The 14,469-nt window shown below is 52.0% G+C and overlaps 1 protein-coding gene across 1 annotated transcript in view; it reads right to left on the bottom strand.

The window, feature by feature from the left end:
- phex (phosphate regulating endopeptidase homolog, X-linked) overlaps positions 1 to 14,469 on the bottom strand; it is a 371,262-nt gene that overhangs the window by 39,740 nt on the left and 317,053 nt on the right. Inside the window, exon 19 of the mRNA XM_038802848.1 lies at positions 8,929 to 9,059. Within this exon, the coding sequence (XP_038658776.1) occupies positions 8,929 to 9,059 (131 nt within the window). The remainder of the gene's footprint in view (positions 1 to 8,928; positions 9,060 to 14,469) is intronic.

Genomic DNA, 14,469 nt, shown 5'->3' with positions numbered 1-14,469 from the left:
AGTTTTAGGGAGGGAAATCCAGAGCTCGTGGCCAAGGCTGTCTTAAGGCAACATGTCTTTGGCAATTAAAATTCAGGATGGCAAGAGATCAAAATTCCAATCTCGGACCATTTGGTCTATGTATTCAGGAGTGGGTCTGTGTATTCAAGAGTGGGAGTGTCTAGGTCTGTGTATTGAAGAATGTGGACATCTGGGCCTGTGTATTCAGGAGTGGGAACATCTGGATCTGGGTATTCAGAAGTGGGAGAGTGGATTAGGGAGTGCATTCTGGAATGGGAGTGTCTTGTCTGTGTATTTGAGAGTGGGAGAGTCTGGGTCTGTGTATTCAGGACAGAGAAGGTCTATGCAGTCAGGAATGAGAGGGTCAATGTTTCAGGAGTGGGAGGGTCTGTATATTCGGAAGTGGCAGGTTCTGTGTATTCAGGAACAGGAGTATCTGGGTCTGTATACTCAGGAATGGGAGGGTCTGGGTCAGTGTACTCAGGTGTCCGAAGGTCTGGGTCTGTGTATTCTCTATAAATAGAAGTTTGAATCCTTGCACATATAGATAAGCGGGTGCAAAAGACATATCTGTAACCCACCCCGTGCCCCAGACGTAGCTACAACCCACCTAGACCCCAGACGTACCTGAAACAGACCCAGTGGCCCAGATGTACTTGTAATCCACCAGTGCCCCAGAAAAACCTGTAACTCACCCGGTCTTCAAAACGTACTTGTAACCTACCCAGTGTCCCAGACATATCTGATGCTCACTAGGTGTCCCCAACGTATTTTTAACCCACTCAGTGGCAGACGTACCTGTAACCCATCCTGTGTCCCAGAAGTACCTGTAGCCCATCCAGTGAACCAGACATACCTATAACCGACCCAGTGCCCCGGACGTACCTGTAACCCACCCAGTGCCCCGGACGTACCTGTAACCCACCCAGTGCCCCGGACGTACCTGTAACCCACCCAGTGCCCTTGACATACCTGTATTGCACCCAGTGTCCTTGACATATCTGTAACCCACCCAGTGCCCCAGATGTACCTGTAACAGGTATGTCCAGGGAACAATGTGGGTAACAGGTATGTCTGGGGCACTGGGTGGGTTACAGGTATATCTGGGGCACTGGGTGGGTTACAGGTATGTCTGGGGCACTGGGTGGGTTACAGGTACGTCTGGGGCACTGGGTGGGTTACAGGTACGTCTGGGGCACTGGGTGGGTTACAGGTATGCCTGGGGCACTGGGTGAGTTACAGCTTTGTCTGGGGCACTGGGTGGGTTACAGGTATGTCTGGGGCACTGGGTGGGTTACAGGTATGTCTGGGGCACTGGGTGGGTTACAGGTATGTCTGGGGCACTGGGTGGGTTACAGGTATGTCTGGGGCACTGGGTGGGTTACAGGTATGTCTGGGGCACTGGGTGGGTTACAGGTATGTCCGGGGCATTGGGTGGGTTACAGGTATGTCAGGGGCACTGGGTGGGTTACAGGTATGTCTGGGCACTGGGTGGGTTACAGGTATGTCTGGGGCACTGGGTGGGTTACAGGTATGTCTGGGCACTGGGTGGGTTACAGGTATGTCTGGGGCACTGGGTGGGTTACAGGTATGTCTGGGCACTGGGTGGGTTACAGGTATGTCTGGGGCACTGGGTGGGTTACAGGTATGTCTGGGGCACTGGGTGGGTTACAGGTTAGTCTGGGGCACTGGATAAAAGCAAATTACTGCGGATGCTGGAATTTGAAATGAAAGAGAAAATGCTGGAAAATCTCACCAGGTCTGGCAGCATGTGTAGGGAGAGAAAAGAGCTAATGTTTTGACTCTTTGTCAAAGCTAACAGACAGAGAAAGTGGGAAATATTTATATTGTGGAGTGAGTGAATTAAAGATGAGTCATAGCCACAGAACCCCAGGGGAACCGGGTGCTAAATGGCCACAGAAACCCAGGGGAAACGAAATGAAAAAAAGAGTGTTAATAGCAGTCCCCAGAGAGAACAAAAGATGTGAAAGGTCAAACAGCAGAGAAACAAACATCAGAGGATGAACTGTAGTTGTGGGGGGACGGGAAAGGGGAAGCAAAGAGGAGAAAGTTAAGGAAAGATGGATAAGATTGGGGGGGGGGGGGGTTTAAATATATTAAGAAATAAATAAATGGTAAAAGACAGTTAAAATGAAATGGGATGAAAACAAATGGGTCGAGGTGGGGTACAGCTGATCATCTGAAGTTGTTGAATTCGATGTTGACACCGATGTTGACATTTCATCCCACCAGCCTCCATATGCAAAGCATAATCCTCCTCCATTTTCGCCAACTCCAGCGTGATGCCACCACCAAACACATCTTCCCTTCATTCCCTCTGTCTGCATTCCGCAGAGACCGTTCCCTCCGAGATAACCTAGTCCACTCCTCCACCATACCCAGTACCTCTCCCATCACCCATGCAGTCGAAGAAGGTGTAACACCTGCCCTTTTACCTCTTCCATGCTTAACATCCCAGGCCCAAAACACTCATTCCAGGTTAAGCAGCGTTTCACTTGCACCTCTTTCAATTTGGTCTATTGCATTTGCTGCTCCCAACGTGGTCTCCTCTATATCGGAGAGACCAAACGCAGACTGGGTGATCGCTTTGCTGAGCATCTTCAGTCTGTGCGCATTCAGGATCCTGACCTTCCTGTTGCTTGCTATTTTAACAAAAGACCCTGCTCCCATGCCCACATGTCTGTTCTTGGCCTGCTGCAATGTTCCAGTGAAGTGCAACGCAAACTGGGGGAACAACATCTCATCTTCCGGTTAGGCACGCTACAGCCTTCCATCCTGAACATTGAATTCAACAACTTCAGATGATCAGCTCTACCCCACCGCGACCCATTTGTTTTCATTTCATTTTAACTGTCTTTTACCATTAATTTCTTTCTCAATATATTTAACCCCCCCCCCCCCCCCAATCTTATCCACCTTGCCTGCACCTTTCTCCTCTTTGCTTCCCCTTTCCCATCCCCCCACATCTACAGTTCATCCTCTGATGTTAGCTTCTCTGCTGTTTGAACTTTCACATCTTTTGTCCTCTCTGGGGACTGCCATTAACACTCTTTCCCCTTAGTATCTGTGGCCATTAGCACCCAGTTTCCCTGTGTTTCTGTGGCTTAGACTCATCTTTCATTCTCACTCCACAGTATAAATATTTCCCACTTTCTCTGTCTGTTTGCTTTGACAAAGAGTCATTGGACTTGAAACGTTAGCTTTTCTCTCCCTACAGATGCTGCCAGACTTGCTGAGATTTTGCAGCATTTTCTTTGTCGTTTCACATTCCAGCATCCGCAGTAATTTGCTTTTATCCAGTGCCCCAGACTAACCTGTAACCCACCCAGTGCCCCAGGCATACCTGTAACCCACCCAGTGCCCCAGGCATACCTGTCACCCACCCAGTGCCCTGGATATACCTGTAACCCACCCAGTGCCCCAGGCATACCTGTCACCCACCCAGTGCCCTGGATATACCTGTAACCCACCCAGTGCCCCAGGCATACCTGTCACCCACCCAGTGCCCTGGATATACCTGTAACCCACCCAGTGCCCTGGGCATACCTGTAACCCACCCAGTGCCCCAGACATACCTGTAACCCACCCAGTGCCCCAGACATACCTGTAACCCACCCAGTGCCCCAGACATACCTGTAACCCACCCAGTGCCCCAGACATACCTGTAACCCACCCAGTGCCCTGGGCATACCTGTAACCCACCCAGTGACCCAGGCATACCTGTAACCCACCCAGTGCCCCAGACATACCTGTAACCCACCCAGTGCCCAGACATACCTGTAACCCACCCAGTGCCTCAGACATACCTGTAACCCACCCAGTGCCCAGACATACCTGTAACCCACCCAGTGCCCCAGACATACCTGTAACCCACCCAGTGCCCCAGACATACCTGTAACCCACCCAGTGCCCCAGACATACCTGTAACCCACCCAGTGCCCCAGACATACCTGTAACCCACCAAGTGCCCCAGACATACCTGTAACCCACCCAGTGCCCAGACATACCTGTAACCCACCCAGTGCCTCAGACATACCTGTAACCCACCCAGTGCCCAGACATACCTGTAACCCACCCAGTGCCCCAGACATACCTGTAACCCACCCAGTGCCCCAGACATACCTGTAACCCACCCAGTGCCCCAGACATTACTGTAACCCACCCAGTGCCCCAGACATACCTGTAACCCACCCAGTGCCTCAGACATACCTGTAACCCACCCAATGCCCAGACATACCTGTAACCCACCCAGTGCCCCAGACATACCTGTAACTCACCCAGTGCCCCAGCCATACCTGTAACCCACCCAGTACCCTGGGCATACCTGTAACCCACCCAGTGCCCCAGACATACCTGTAACCCACCCAGTGCCCCAGACATACCTGTAACCCACCCAGTGCCCCGGATATACCTGTAACCCACCCAGTGACCCAGAGATACCTGTAAACCCATCCAGTGCCCCGGATATACCTGTCACCCACCCAGTGCCCTGGGCATACCTGTAACCCACCCAGTGCCCCGGACATACCTGTAACTCACCCAGTGCCCCAGACATACCTGTAACCCACCCAGTGCCTCAGACATACCTGTAACCCACCCAGTGCCCCAGATATACCTGTAACCCACCCAGTGCCTCAGACATACCTGTAACCCACCCAGTGCCCTGGATATACCTGTAACTCACCCAGTGCCCCGGATATACCTGTAACTCACCCAGTGCCCCAGACATACCTGTAACCCACCCAGTGCCCCAGATATACCTGTAACCCACCCAGTGCCTCAGACATACCTGTAACCCACCCAGTGCCCTGGATATACCTGTAACTCACCCAGTGCCCCGGATATACCTGTAACTCACCCAGTGCCCCAGACATACCTGTAACCCACCCAGTGCCTCAGACATACCTGTAACCCACCCAGTGCCCCAGACATACCTGTAACCCACCCAGTGCCCCAGACATACCTGTAACCCACCCAGTGCCCCAGACATACCTGTAACCCACCCAGTGCCCAGACATACCTGTAACCCACCCAGTGCCCCAGACATACCTGTAACCCACCCAGTGCCCAGACATACCTGTAACCCACCCAGTGCCTCAGACATACCTGTAACCCACCCAGTGCCCCAGACATACCTGTAACCCACCCAGTGCCCCAGACATACCTGTAACCCACCCAGTGCCCAGCCATACCTGTAACCCACCCAGTGCCCTGGGCATACCTGTAACCCACCCAGTGCCCCAGACATACCTGTAACCCACCCAGTGCCCCAGACATACCTGTAACCCACCCAGTGACCCAGAGATACCTGTAAACCCATCCAGTGCCCCGGATATACCTGTAACCCACCCAGTGCCCCGGACATACCTGTAACCCACCCAGTGCCCCAGACATACCTGTAACCCACCCAGTGCCCCAGATATACCTGTAACCCACCCAGTGCCTCAGACATACCTGTAACCCACCCAGTGCCCCGGATATACCTGTAACTCACCCAGTGCCCCAGACATACCTGTAACCCACCCAGTGCCCCAGATATACCTGTAACCCACCCAGTGCCTCAGACATACCTGTCACCCACCCAGTGCCCTGGATATACCTGTAACCCACCCAGTGCCCCAGATATACCTGTAACCCACCCAGTGCCTCAGACATACCTGTAACCCACCCAGTGCCCCAGATATACCTGTAACCCATCCAGTGCCTCAGACATACCTGTCACCCACCCAGTGCCCTGGATATACCTGTAACCCACCCAGTGCCCCAGATATACCTGTAACCCACCCAGTGCCTCAGACATACCTGTAACCCACCCAGTGCCCAGACATACCTGTAACCCACCCAGTGCCTCAGGCATACCTGTAACTCACCCAGTGCCCTGGACATACCTGTAACCCACCCAGTGCCCCAGACATACCTGTAACCCACCCAGTGCCCCAGACATACCTGTAACCCACCCAGTGACCCAGACATACCTGTAACCCACCCAGTGCCTCAGACATACCTGTAACCCACCCAGTGCCCCAGATATACCTGTAACCCACCCAGTGCCTCAGACATACCTGTAACCCACCCAGTGCCCTGGATATACCTGTAACTCACCCAGTGCCCCGGATATACCTGTAACCCACCCAGTGCCCCAGACATACCTGTAACCCACCCAGTGCCCTGGATATACCTGTAACTCACCCAGTGCCCCAGACATACCTGTAACCCACCCAGTGCCTCAGACATACCTGTAACCCACCCAGTGCCCCAGACATACCTGTAACCCACCCAGTGCCCCAGACATACCTGTAACCCACCCAGTGCCCAGACATACCTGTAACCCACCCAGTGCCCCAGCCATACCTGTAACCCACCCAGTGCCCTGGGCATACCTGTAACCCACCCAGTGCCCAGACATACCTGTAACCCACCCAGTGCCCCAGACATACCTGTAACCCACCCAGTGCCCCGGACATACCTGTAACCCACCCAGTGCCCCAGACATACCTGTAACCCACCCAGTGCCCCGGATATACCTGTAACCCACCCAGTGACCCAGAGATACTTGTAAACCCATCCAGTGCCCCGGATATACCTATAACCCACCCAGTGCCCCGGACATACCTGTAACCCACCCAGTGCCTCAGACATACCTGTAACCCACCCAGTTCCCCAGATATACCTGTAACCCACCCAGTGCCTCAGACATACCTGTAACCCACCCAGTGCCCCGGATATACCTGTAACTCACCCAGTGCCCCAGACATACCTGTAACCCACCCAGTGCCCCAGATATACCTGTAACCCACCCAGTGCCTCAGACATACCTGTCACCCACCCAGTGCCCTGGATATACCTGTAACCCACCCAGTGCCCCAGATATACCTGTAACCCACCCAGTGCCTCAGACATACCTGTAACCCACCCAGTGCCCCAGATATACCTGTAACCCACCCAGTTCCTCAGGCATACCTGTAACTCACCCAGTGCCCTGGATATACCTGTAACCCACCCAGTGCCCCAGCCATACCTGTAACCCACCCAGTGCCCCAGACATACCTGTAACCCACCCAGTGACCCAGACATACCTGTAACCCACCCAGTGCCCTGGACATACCTGTAACCCACCCAGTGCCCCAGATATACCTGTAACCCACCCAGTGCCCCAGACATACCTGTAACCCACCCAGTGACCCAGACATACCTGTAACCAAAGATGTGCAGGTTAGGTGGATTGGCCATGCTAAATTGCCCGTAGTGTCCTAATAAAAGTAAGGTTAAGGGGGGAGGTTGTTGGGTTACGGGTATAGGGTGGATATGTAGGTTTGAGTAGGGTGATCATGGCTCGGCACAACATTGAGGGCCGAAGGGCCTGTTCTGTGCTGTACTGTTCTATGTTCTAACCCACCCTGTGCCTCAGGCATACCTGTAACCCACCCAGTGCCCCAGATATACCTGTAAACCCATCCAGTGCCCTGGATATACCTGTAACCCACCCAGTGCCCCAGACATACCTGTAATGTACCCAATGCTCTATATGTACCTGTAATAAACCGAGAGCCCCAGACATACCTGTAACCCACCCAGTGCTCCAGACATACCTGCAACTCACCTCGTGCCCCAGTTGTACTTGCAACTCCCCCCATGTCTATCAGATATACCTGTAACCCACCCAGTGCCTCAGACATACCTGTAACCCACCCAGTGCCTCAGACATACCTGCAACTCACCTGGTACCCCAGTTGTACTTGCAACTCCCCCATGTCTATCAGATATACCTGTAACCCACACAGTGCCCTAGATGCACCTGTATCCCACCCAGTGCCTCAGACCTACCTGTAAACCACCTAGTGCCCAAGACATATCTGTAGCCCACCTAATGCTCGAGCCATACCGCTAACCCACCCAGTGCCCCAGATGTGCCTGTAACTCACCCAGTGTCCCAGCCATACCTGTAACCAACCCAGTGCCCCGACGTACCTGTACCTGTATTGCATCCAGTGCCCTGGGCACACCTGTTACCCACCCAGTGCGCTGGACAGACTTGTAACCCACCCAGTGCCCTATACGTGCTTGTAACCCATACAGTGTCCATATCATTAAGGGCAGCACGGTAGCATTGTGGATAGCACAATTGCTTCACAGCTCCAGGGTCCCAGGTTCGATTCCAGCTTTGGTCAATGTCTGTGCGGAGTCTGCACATCCTCCCCGTGTGTGCGTAGGTTTCCTCCGGACGCTCCGGTTTCCTCCCACAGTCCAAAGATGTGCAGGTTAGGTGGATTGGCCCTGATAAATTGCCCTTAGTGTCCAAAATTGCCCTTAGTGTTGGTTGGGGTTACTGGGTTATGGGGATAGGGTGGAGGTGTTGACCTCGGGTAGGGTGCTCTTTCCAAGAGCAGGTGCAGACCCGATGGGCCGAGTGGCCTCCTTCTGCACTGTAAATTCTATGAATCATACCCGTAACCCACCTAGTGCCCTGGACACACCTGTAACCCAACCAGTGCCCTGGACGTACCTGTAACTCACCCTGTGCGTATACGTACCTGTAACCCACCCAGTGCCCTGGACATAGCTGTAACCCACCATGTGACCAGGACATACCTGTAACCCACCCAGTGCCCCAGACATACCTGTAACCCACCCAGTGCCCCGGACATACCTGTAACCCACCCAGTGCCCCAGACATACCTGTAACCCACCCAGTGCCCCAGCCATACCTGTAACCCACCCAGTGTCCCAGACATACCTGTAACCCACCGAGTGCCCCAGACATACCTGTAACCCACCCAGTGCCCCAGCCATACCTGTAACCCACCCAGTGTCCCAGACATACCTGTAACCCACCCAATGCCCAGACATACCTGTAACCCACCCAGTGCCCCAGACATACCTGTAACTCACCCAGAACCCCTGACGTACCTGTAAACCAGCTTGTCCCCAATAATACTCATCATACTGTTTTATCATACATTCAGTTTTGTCATTGAACCTCGAAATTGATGCATTGCTCCACCACTGATTCAAATTTCCATTTTTATCATATTTTCGACCTAAAAACAGAATGAATTTATAAGAAAAATGTTATAATTCTTTTGTAATATATATAAGTTGAATAGTGAAATCTTAGTATAGTATATACTTCAGGTTCGAATTGCTTGAGAACCATTCATCACACTTATCCTTTCTGCCCCGTCAATGTCCCAATCTCCTTTGGTGCAGCCAGTAACTGATCCACTTTAATAACTGCCACCTATTCTGTCCTGTCCTAATCAATGGGACAGCCTCTCAGGTGGCATTTTACCTGAACCCTTGCTGAAATCTAGGTAAGTAACATGTACTGAGTTCCATCATGCCTGACCACTGATAATCTCTCAAAGAACTTTGATATGTTGATTAGGTCTGATGTGCACCCTGCAATAGGCCCAGTGACTTCATATCCTATATGTTTTCCTAGATTTTCGCGCTTGTAAAAATAGTTTCTTGGCAACACAGAATATGGTGACAAAGTGGTTAGCACTGCTGCCTCACACGCCCTGGGATCTGGGTTCAATACCAGACTTGGGTTACTGTCTGTGTGGAGATTGCACTTTCTTCGCATGTCTGCATGGGTTTCCTCCGGGTGCTCCGGTTTCTTCCCACAGTTCAAAGATGTGCAGGTTAGGTGGATTGGCCATACTAAATTGCCCCTCAGTGTCCAAAGGTTAGGTGGGGTTATTGGGTTACGGGGATAGGACAGGGGAGTGGACCTGGGCAGTGTCATAATATATACATAAGTATATGATGGTGCAGAGACACACACTGACTGACACACTGCAAGACCAATCAACACACACAACACAGCAGCCAATCACCAGACAGGGCACGGTCACTATAAAGCCAGAGGGCACTAGTTTTCCCGCTCATTCGGGATGCAGCCTCTGAGACACACAGAGCCCGCAGTCAGTAGCACAAACATCTACCATGTGCTAGCAGTATAGGCTGGTCAGATTAGGCATAGGTCTTCAGTCAATCTAACATGGTGTCGACCCACAGTGTGTTTAACAGCTCATAGTTAAATAAAATAGAGTTGTACTTCTACAAGTGTTGGTAGCCTGTCTACGTTACTGCTAAGGTAAACACAGTCTCCACAGATCCAGAGTACCCAACACATCAGGCAGGGTGCGCTTTCAGAGGGTGGGTGTAGACTTGATGCCCGAATAATTTCCTTCTGCACTGTAGGGATTCTCTGATTCTGTGATTACTGAGAAGAGGGCCACATTTCTCTCTTTTCGCCTGGTACTCATTGCAGAATTCAATGGTTTATTTGTTATCTGAGCGATTATGAGATTCTGGGAGCTGAGCTATGCTCATTGTGCTCGATGGATAATCGTGCATGTGGACTCAGAGCTAAATTAGGCAGAGGGCGGGATTCTCCGGCCTCATTTACCCAGCGACCGGAGAATCACGCCTGAGGTCAATGGATTATTCCATTGTCGCCGTTTCGCCAGTGGTGCTCTTGGGGGGGGGGGGGGGAATCTAGCCCAGAGGTTGCTGGAAGTTGAGCTGCAATAAGCAGGGGAATAGACATTTTGTGTATTGCAGAGCTGTTTTAAAGGCACTGTAAATAAAACCTATTGCCCGACTTCCGCTTGTGACCATGGAGTGAGTGGTCACATACAGGGCTGTTCCTGTTCAAAGTCACAGAAAAGGTCTCTTTTTACCCAGTTCCAGTTGGAATTTTGATGAAAAGGTGCAGGTGAATGTTAGAGGAGTAGTTTACCCCTGGAATGGTATGTCTTCTGATCACTGGACCCAGCAGAAAACAGTGAGAGGTTTGGCTGGAAAGTTGAAACAGTGTTGTGCTTCACAGACAGTCTCTTCCAGCATGCAGGCGGGGGAGGGGCAAGCTGTAAGGCCCCAGATACAGGAACTGATGATTTTTGTAAAGGAGGAATTCCATAAACAGAGGAAAGAAATGCATGAGGATCATGCAAAGGCCATTGCAGAAGCTGTGGCACCCCTGAAGAGTACTTTGGAGCTGACGGAGAGATGTTTGGAGGTGCAGGGAGATTAAAGGAGTGATCTCGGACCACAGCGAACGTGTGGTGGCTCTGGAGGTGGAGGTTTGGCTCCTAGGAGACCTTTGTAAATGGTGAGGGCAAAGCTGGAGGAGCAGGAGTATGCCTCGAGAAGACAGAACCTGCGAATAGTGGGGCTGCCTGAAGGAGTGGAAGGTGTGAGTGCCACGAGGTACTTCTCGAGGATACTGGCGGGGCTGGTGGCAGGAGGGGTGCTGGATAAGGCCCCTGAAGTGGGCCGAGAGCATAGGTCTCTGAGGCTGAAGCCGAGAGCTGGGCAGCCGCTGCGGGCGGTGATCGTGAGACTCCATAAATTTGATGAGAAAGAGAAAATTCTACGGTGGCCCAGGGAGAAGCATAGCTGCGACTGGGAGGGAAATAACGTCTGGATTTATCAGCCATGATGTGGAGATGCCGGTGTTGGACTGGGGTGAGCACAGTAAGAAGTCTTACAACACCAGGTTAAAGTCCAACAGGTTTGTTTCAAACACGAGCTTTCGGAGCGCAGCTCCTTCCTCAGGTGAATGGCGAGGTATGTTCCAGAAACATTTATATAGACAAAGTCAGAGATGCTGGACAATGCTTGGAATGCGAGCATTTGCAGGTAATCAAATCATTACAGATCCAGGGAGAGGGATAATCACAGGTTAAAGAGGTGTGAATTGTCTCAAGCCAGAACAGTTGGTAGGATTTTGCAAGTCCAGGCCAGATGGTGGGGGGTGGATGTAATGCGACATGAATCCAAGATCCCTGTTGAGGCCGCACTCATGCGTGCGGAACTTAGCTATACGTTTTTGCTCGGCAATTCTGCGTTGTCGCGTGTCCTGAAGACCGCCTTGGAGAACGCTTACCCGGAGATCAGAGGCTGAATGCCCTTGACTACTGAAGTGTTCCCCGACTGGAAGGGAACATTCCTGCCTGGTGATTGTCGCACGATGCCCGTTCATTCGTTGTCGCAATGTCTGCATGGTCTCACCAATGTACCACGCTTCAGGACATCCTTTCCTGCAGCGTAAGGGGCCTCACGGTAGCATGGTGGTTAGCATCAATGCTTCACAGCTCCAGGGTCCCAGGTTCGATTCTCGGCTGGGTCACTGTCTGTGTGGAGTCTGCACGTCCTCCCCGTGTGTGCGTGGGTTTCCTCCGGGTGCTCCGGTTTCCTCCCACAGTCCAAAGATGTGCGGGTTAGGTGGATTGGCCATGCTAAATTGCCCGTAGTGTAAGGTTAATGGGGGGATTGTTGGGTTACGGGTATACGGGTTACGTGGGTTTAAGTAGCGTGATCATTGCTCGGCACAACATCGAGGGCCGAAGGGCCTGTTCTGTGCTGTACTGTTCTATGTTCTATGTAAGAGGTAGACTACATTGGTCGAGTCGCACGAGTATGTGCCGCGTACCTGGTGGGTGGTGTTACCACGTGTAATGGTGGTATCCAAGTCGATGATCAGGCATGTCTTGCACAGATTGCCCTGGCAGGGTTGTGTGGTGTCGTGGTCGCTGTTCTGAAGGCTGGGTAATTTGCTGCAAACAATGGTTTGTTTGAGGTTGCGCGGTTGTTTGAAGGCCAGTAGTGGGGGTGTGGGGATGACCTCGGCAAGATGTTCATCTTCATCGATGATGTGTTGAAGGCTGCGAAGAAGATGTCGTAGTTTCTCCGCCCAGGAAAGTACTGGGCGACGAAGGGTACTCTGTCAGTTGTGTCCCGTGTTTGTCTTCTGAGGAGGTCGGTGCGGTTTTTTGCTGTGGCACGTTGGAACTGTCGATCGATGAGTCGAGCGCCATATCCCGTTCGTACGAGAGCATCTTTCAGCGTCTGCAGGTGTCTGTTACGCTCCTCCTCGTCTGAGCAGATCCTGTGTATACGGAGGGCTTGTCCATAGGGGATGGGTTCTCTAATGTGTTTCGGGTGAAAGCTGGAAAAGTGGAGCATCGTGAGGTTGTCTGTGGGCTTGCGGTAAAGCGAAGTGCTGAGGTGACCGTCCTTGATGGAGATGAGTATGTCCAAGAATGCAACAGAATTTGGCGAATAGTCCATGGTGAGTCTGATGGTGGGATGGAATTTATTGATCTCATCGTGTAGTCGTTTCAGTGATTCTTCGCTGTGGGTCCAAAGGAAAAAAATGTCATCGATGTATCTGGTGTATAACATCGGTTGCAGGTCCTGTGTGGTGAGGAAGTCTTGTTCAAACTTGTGCATGAAGATGTTGGCATATTGTGGTGCAAATTTGGTCCCCATGGCTGTTCCATGCATCTGGGTGAAGAATTTGTTGTCGAAGGTGAAGACGTTGTGATCTAAAATGAAGCGGATGAGTTGCAGAATTGCGTCTGGAGATTGGCAGTTGTCGGTGTTGAGGACTGAGCCTGTTGCAGCAATGCCGTTGTCATGGGGGATGCTGGTGTAGAGTGCCGAGACATCCATTGTGACGAGGAATGTTCCTGGTTCAACTGGTCCATGGGTGCTGAGTTTCTGTAGGAAGTCCGTCGTGTCGCGACAGAAGCTGGGTGTACCTTGTACGATGGGTTTCAAGATGCCCTCGATGTGGCCAGAGAGGTTCTCACACAGGGTCCCATTGCCTGAAACGATAGGACGGCCTGGTGTGTTGGCCTTGTGTATTTTCGGGGAGGCAGTAGAGATCTCCAATGCGGGGATTACGTGGGATGAGAGCACGTAGGGTGCTCTGAAGGTCTGGATCCAAGGTCCTGATCAGTCTGTTGAGTTGGCGGATGTGTTCCTTGGTTGGATCTGCAGGTAACTGTCTGTAGTGTTCCTGGTTGTTGAGTTGTCAGTATACTTCTTTGCAGTAGTCCGTTCTGTTCAGTATGACGGTGGCCCCTCCTTTGTCTGCTGGTTTGATGACGATGTTGCGGTTGGTTTTGAGAGTGCGGTTGGCGTTGCGTTGTACTTGGGTGACGTTCGGGGCTGCCTTGTGAATGCGACTGATGAATCTGGCATTGACACGACTTCCGACGGCTTCAGCATACATGTCGAGACTAGGGCAGCGGCCTTCCGGAGGGGTCCAATTCGACTCTTTCCTTTTCGTTTGCTGCACCGCAGATCTCACGGTCTGCTGTTCCGGTTCATTGGTCGTCTCCTTGGGTTCGCTGTCGGCCTCTTGGGGTCTGTGGAAGAATTCCCAGAGCCTCATTCGCCTGATGAATTCCTCCGTGTCTGCCGCGAGACTGATGGGGTCCATTTTGGTGGTGGATTTCTGGATTTATCAGGACATCGAAGTCGAGTTGGCAAAACGGCGAGCAGGTTTCAACAAGGCCAAGGCGGTGCTGTACCGGCGGCAGATCAGGTTTGGGGTGCTCTACCCGGCAAAATTATGGGTGACGTTCGGAGGCCGGGAGTATTATTTCAAGACCCCAGAAGCGGCCTAAGACTTCATTAAGGAGCATAAAC

Source organism: Scyliorhinus canicula, chromosome 7 (genome assembly GCF_902713615.1).
Source record: "Scyliorhinus canicula chromosome 7, sScyCan1.1, whole genome shotgun sequence".
NCBI classification, from domain to species: Eukaryota; Metazoa; Chordata; class Chondrichthyes; order Carcharhiniformes; family Scyliorhinidae; genus Scyliorhinus; species Scyliorhinus canicula.
The sequence above is the reverse complement of the archived record's forward strand: the minus strand, read 5'-3'. Positions and strand labels throughout refer to the sequence as shown.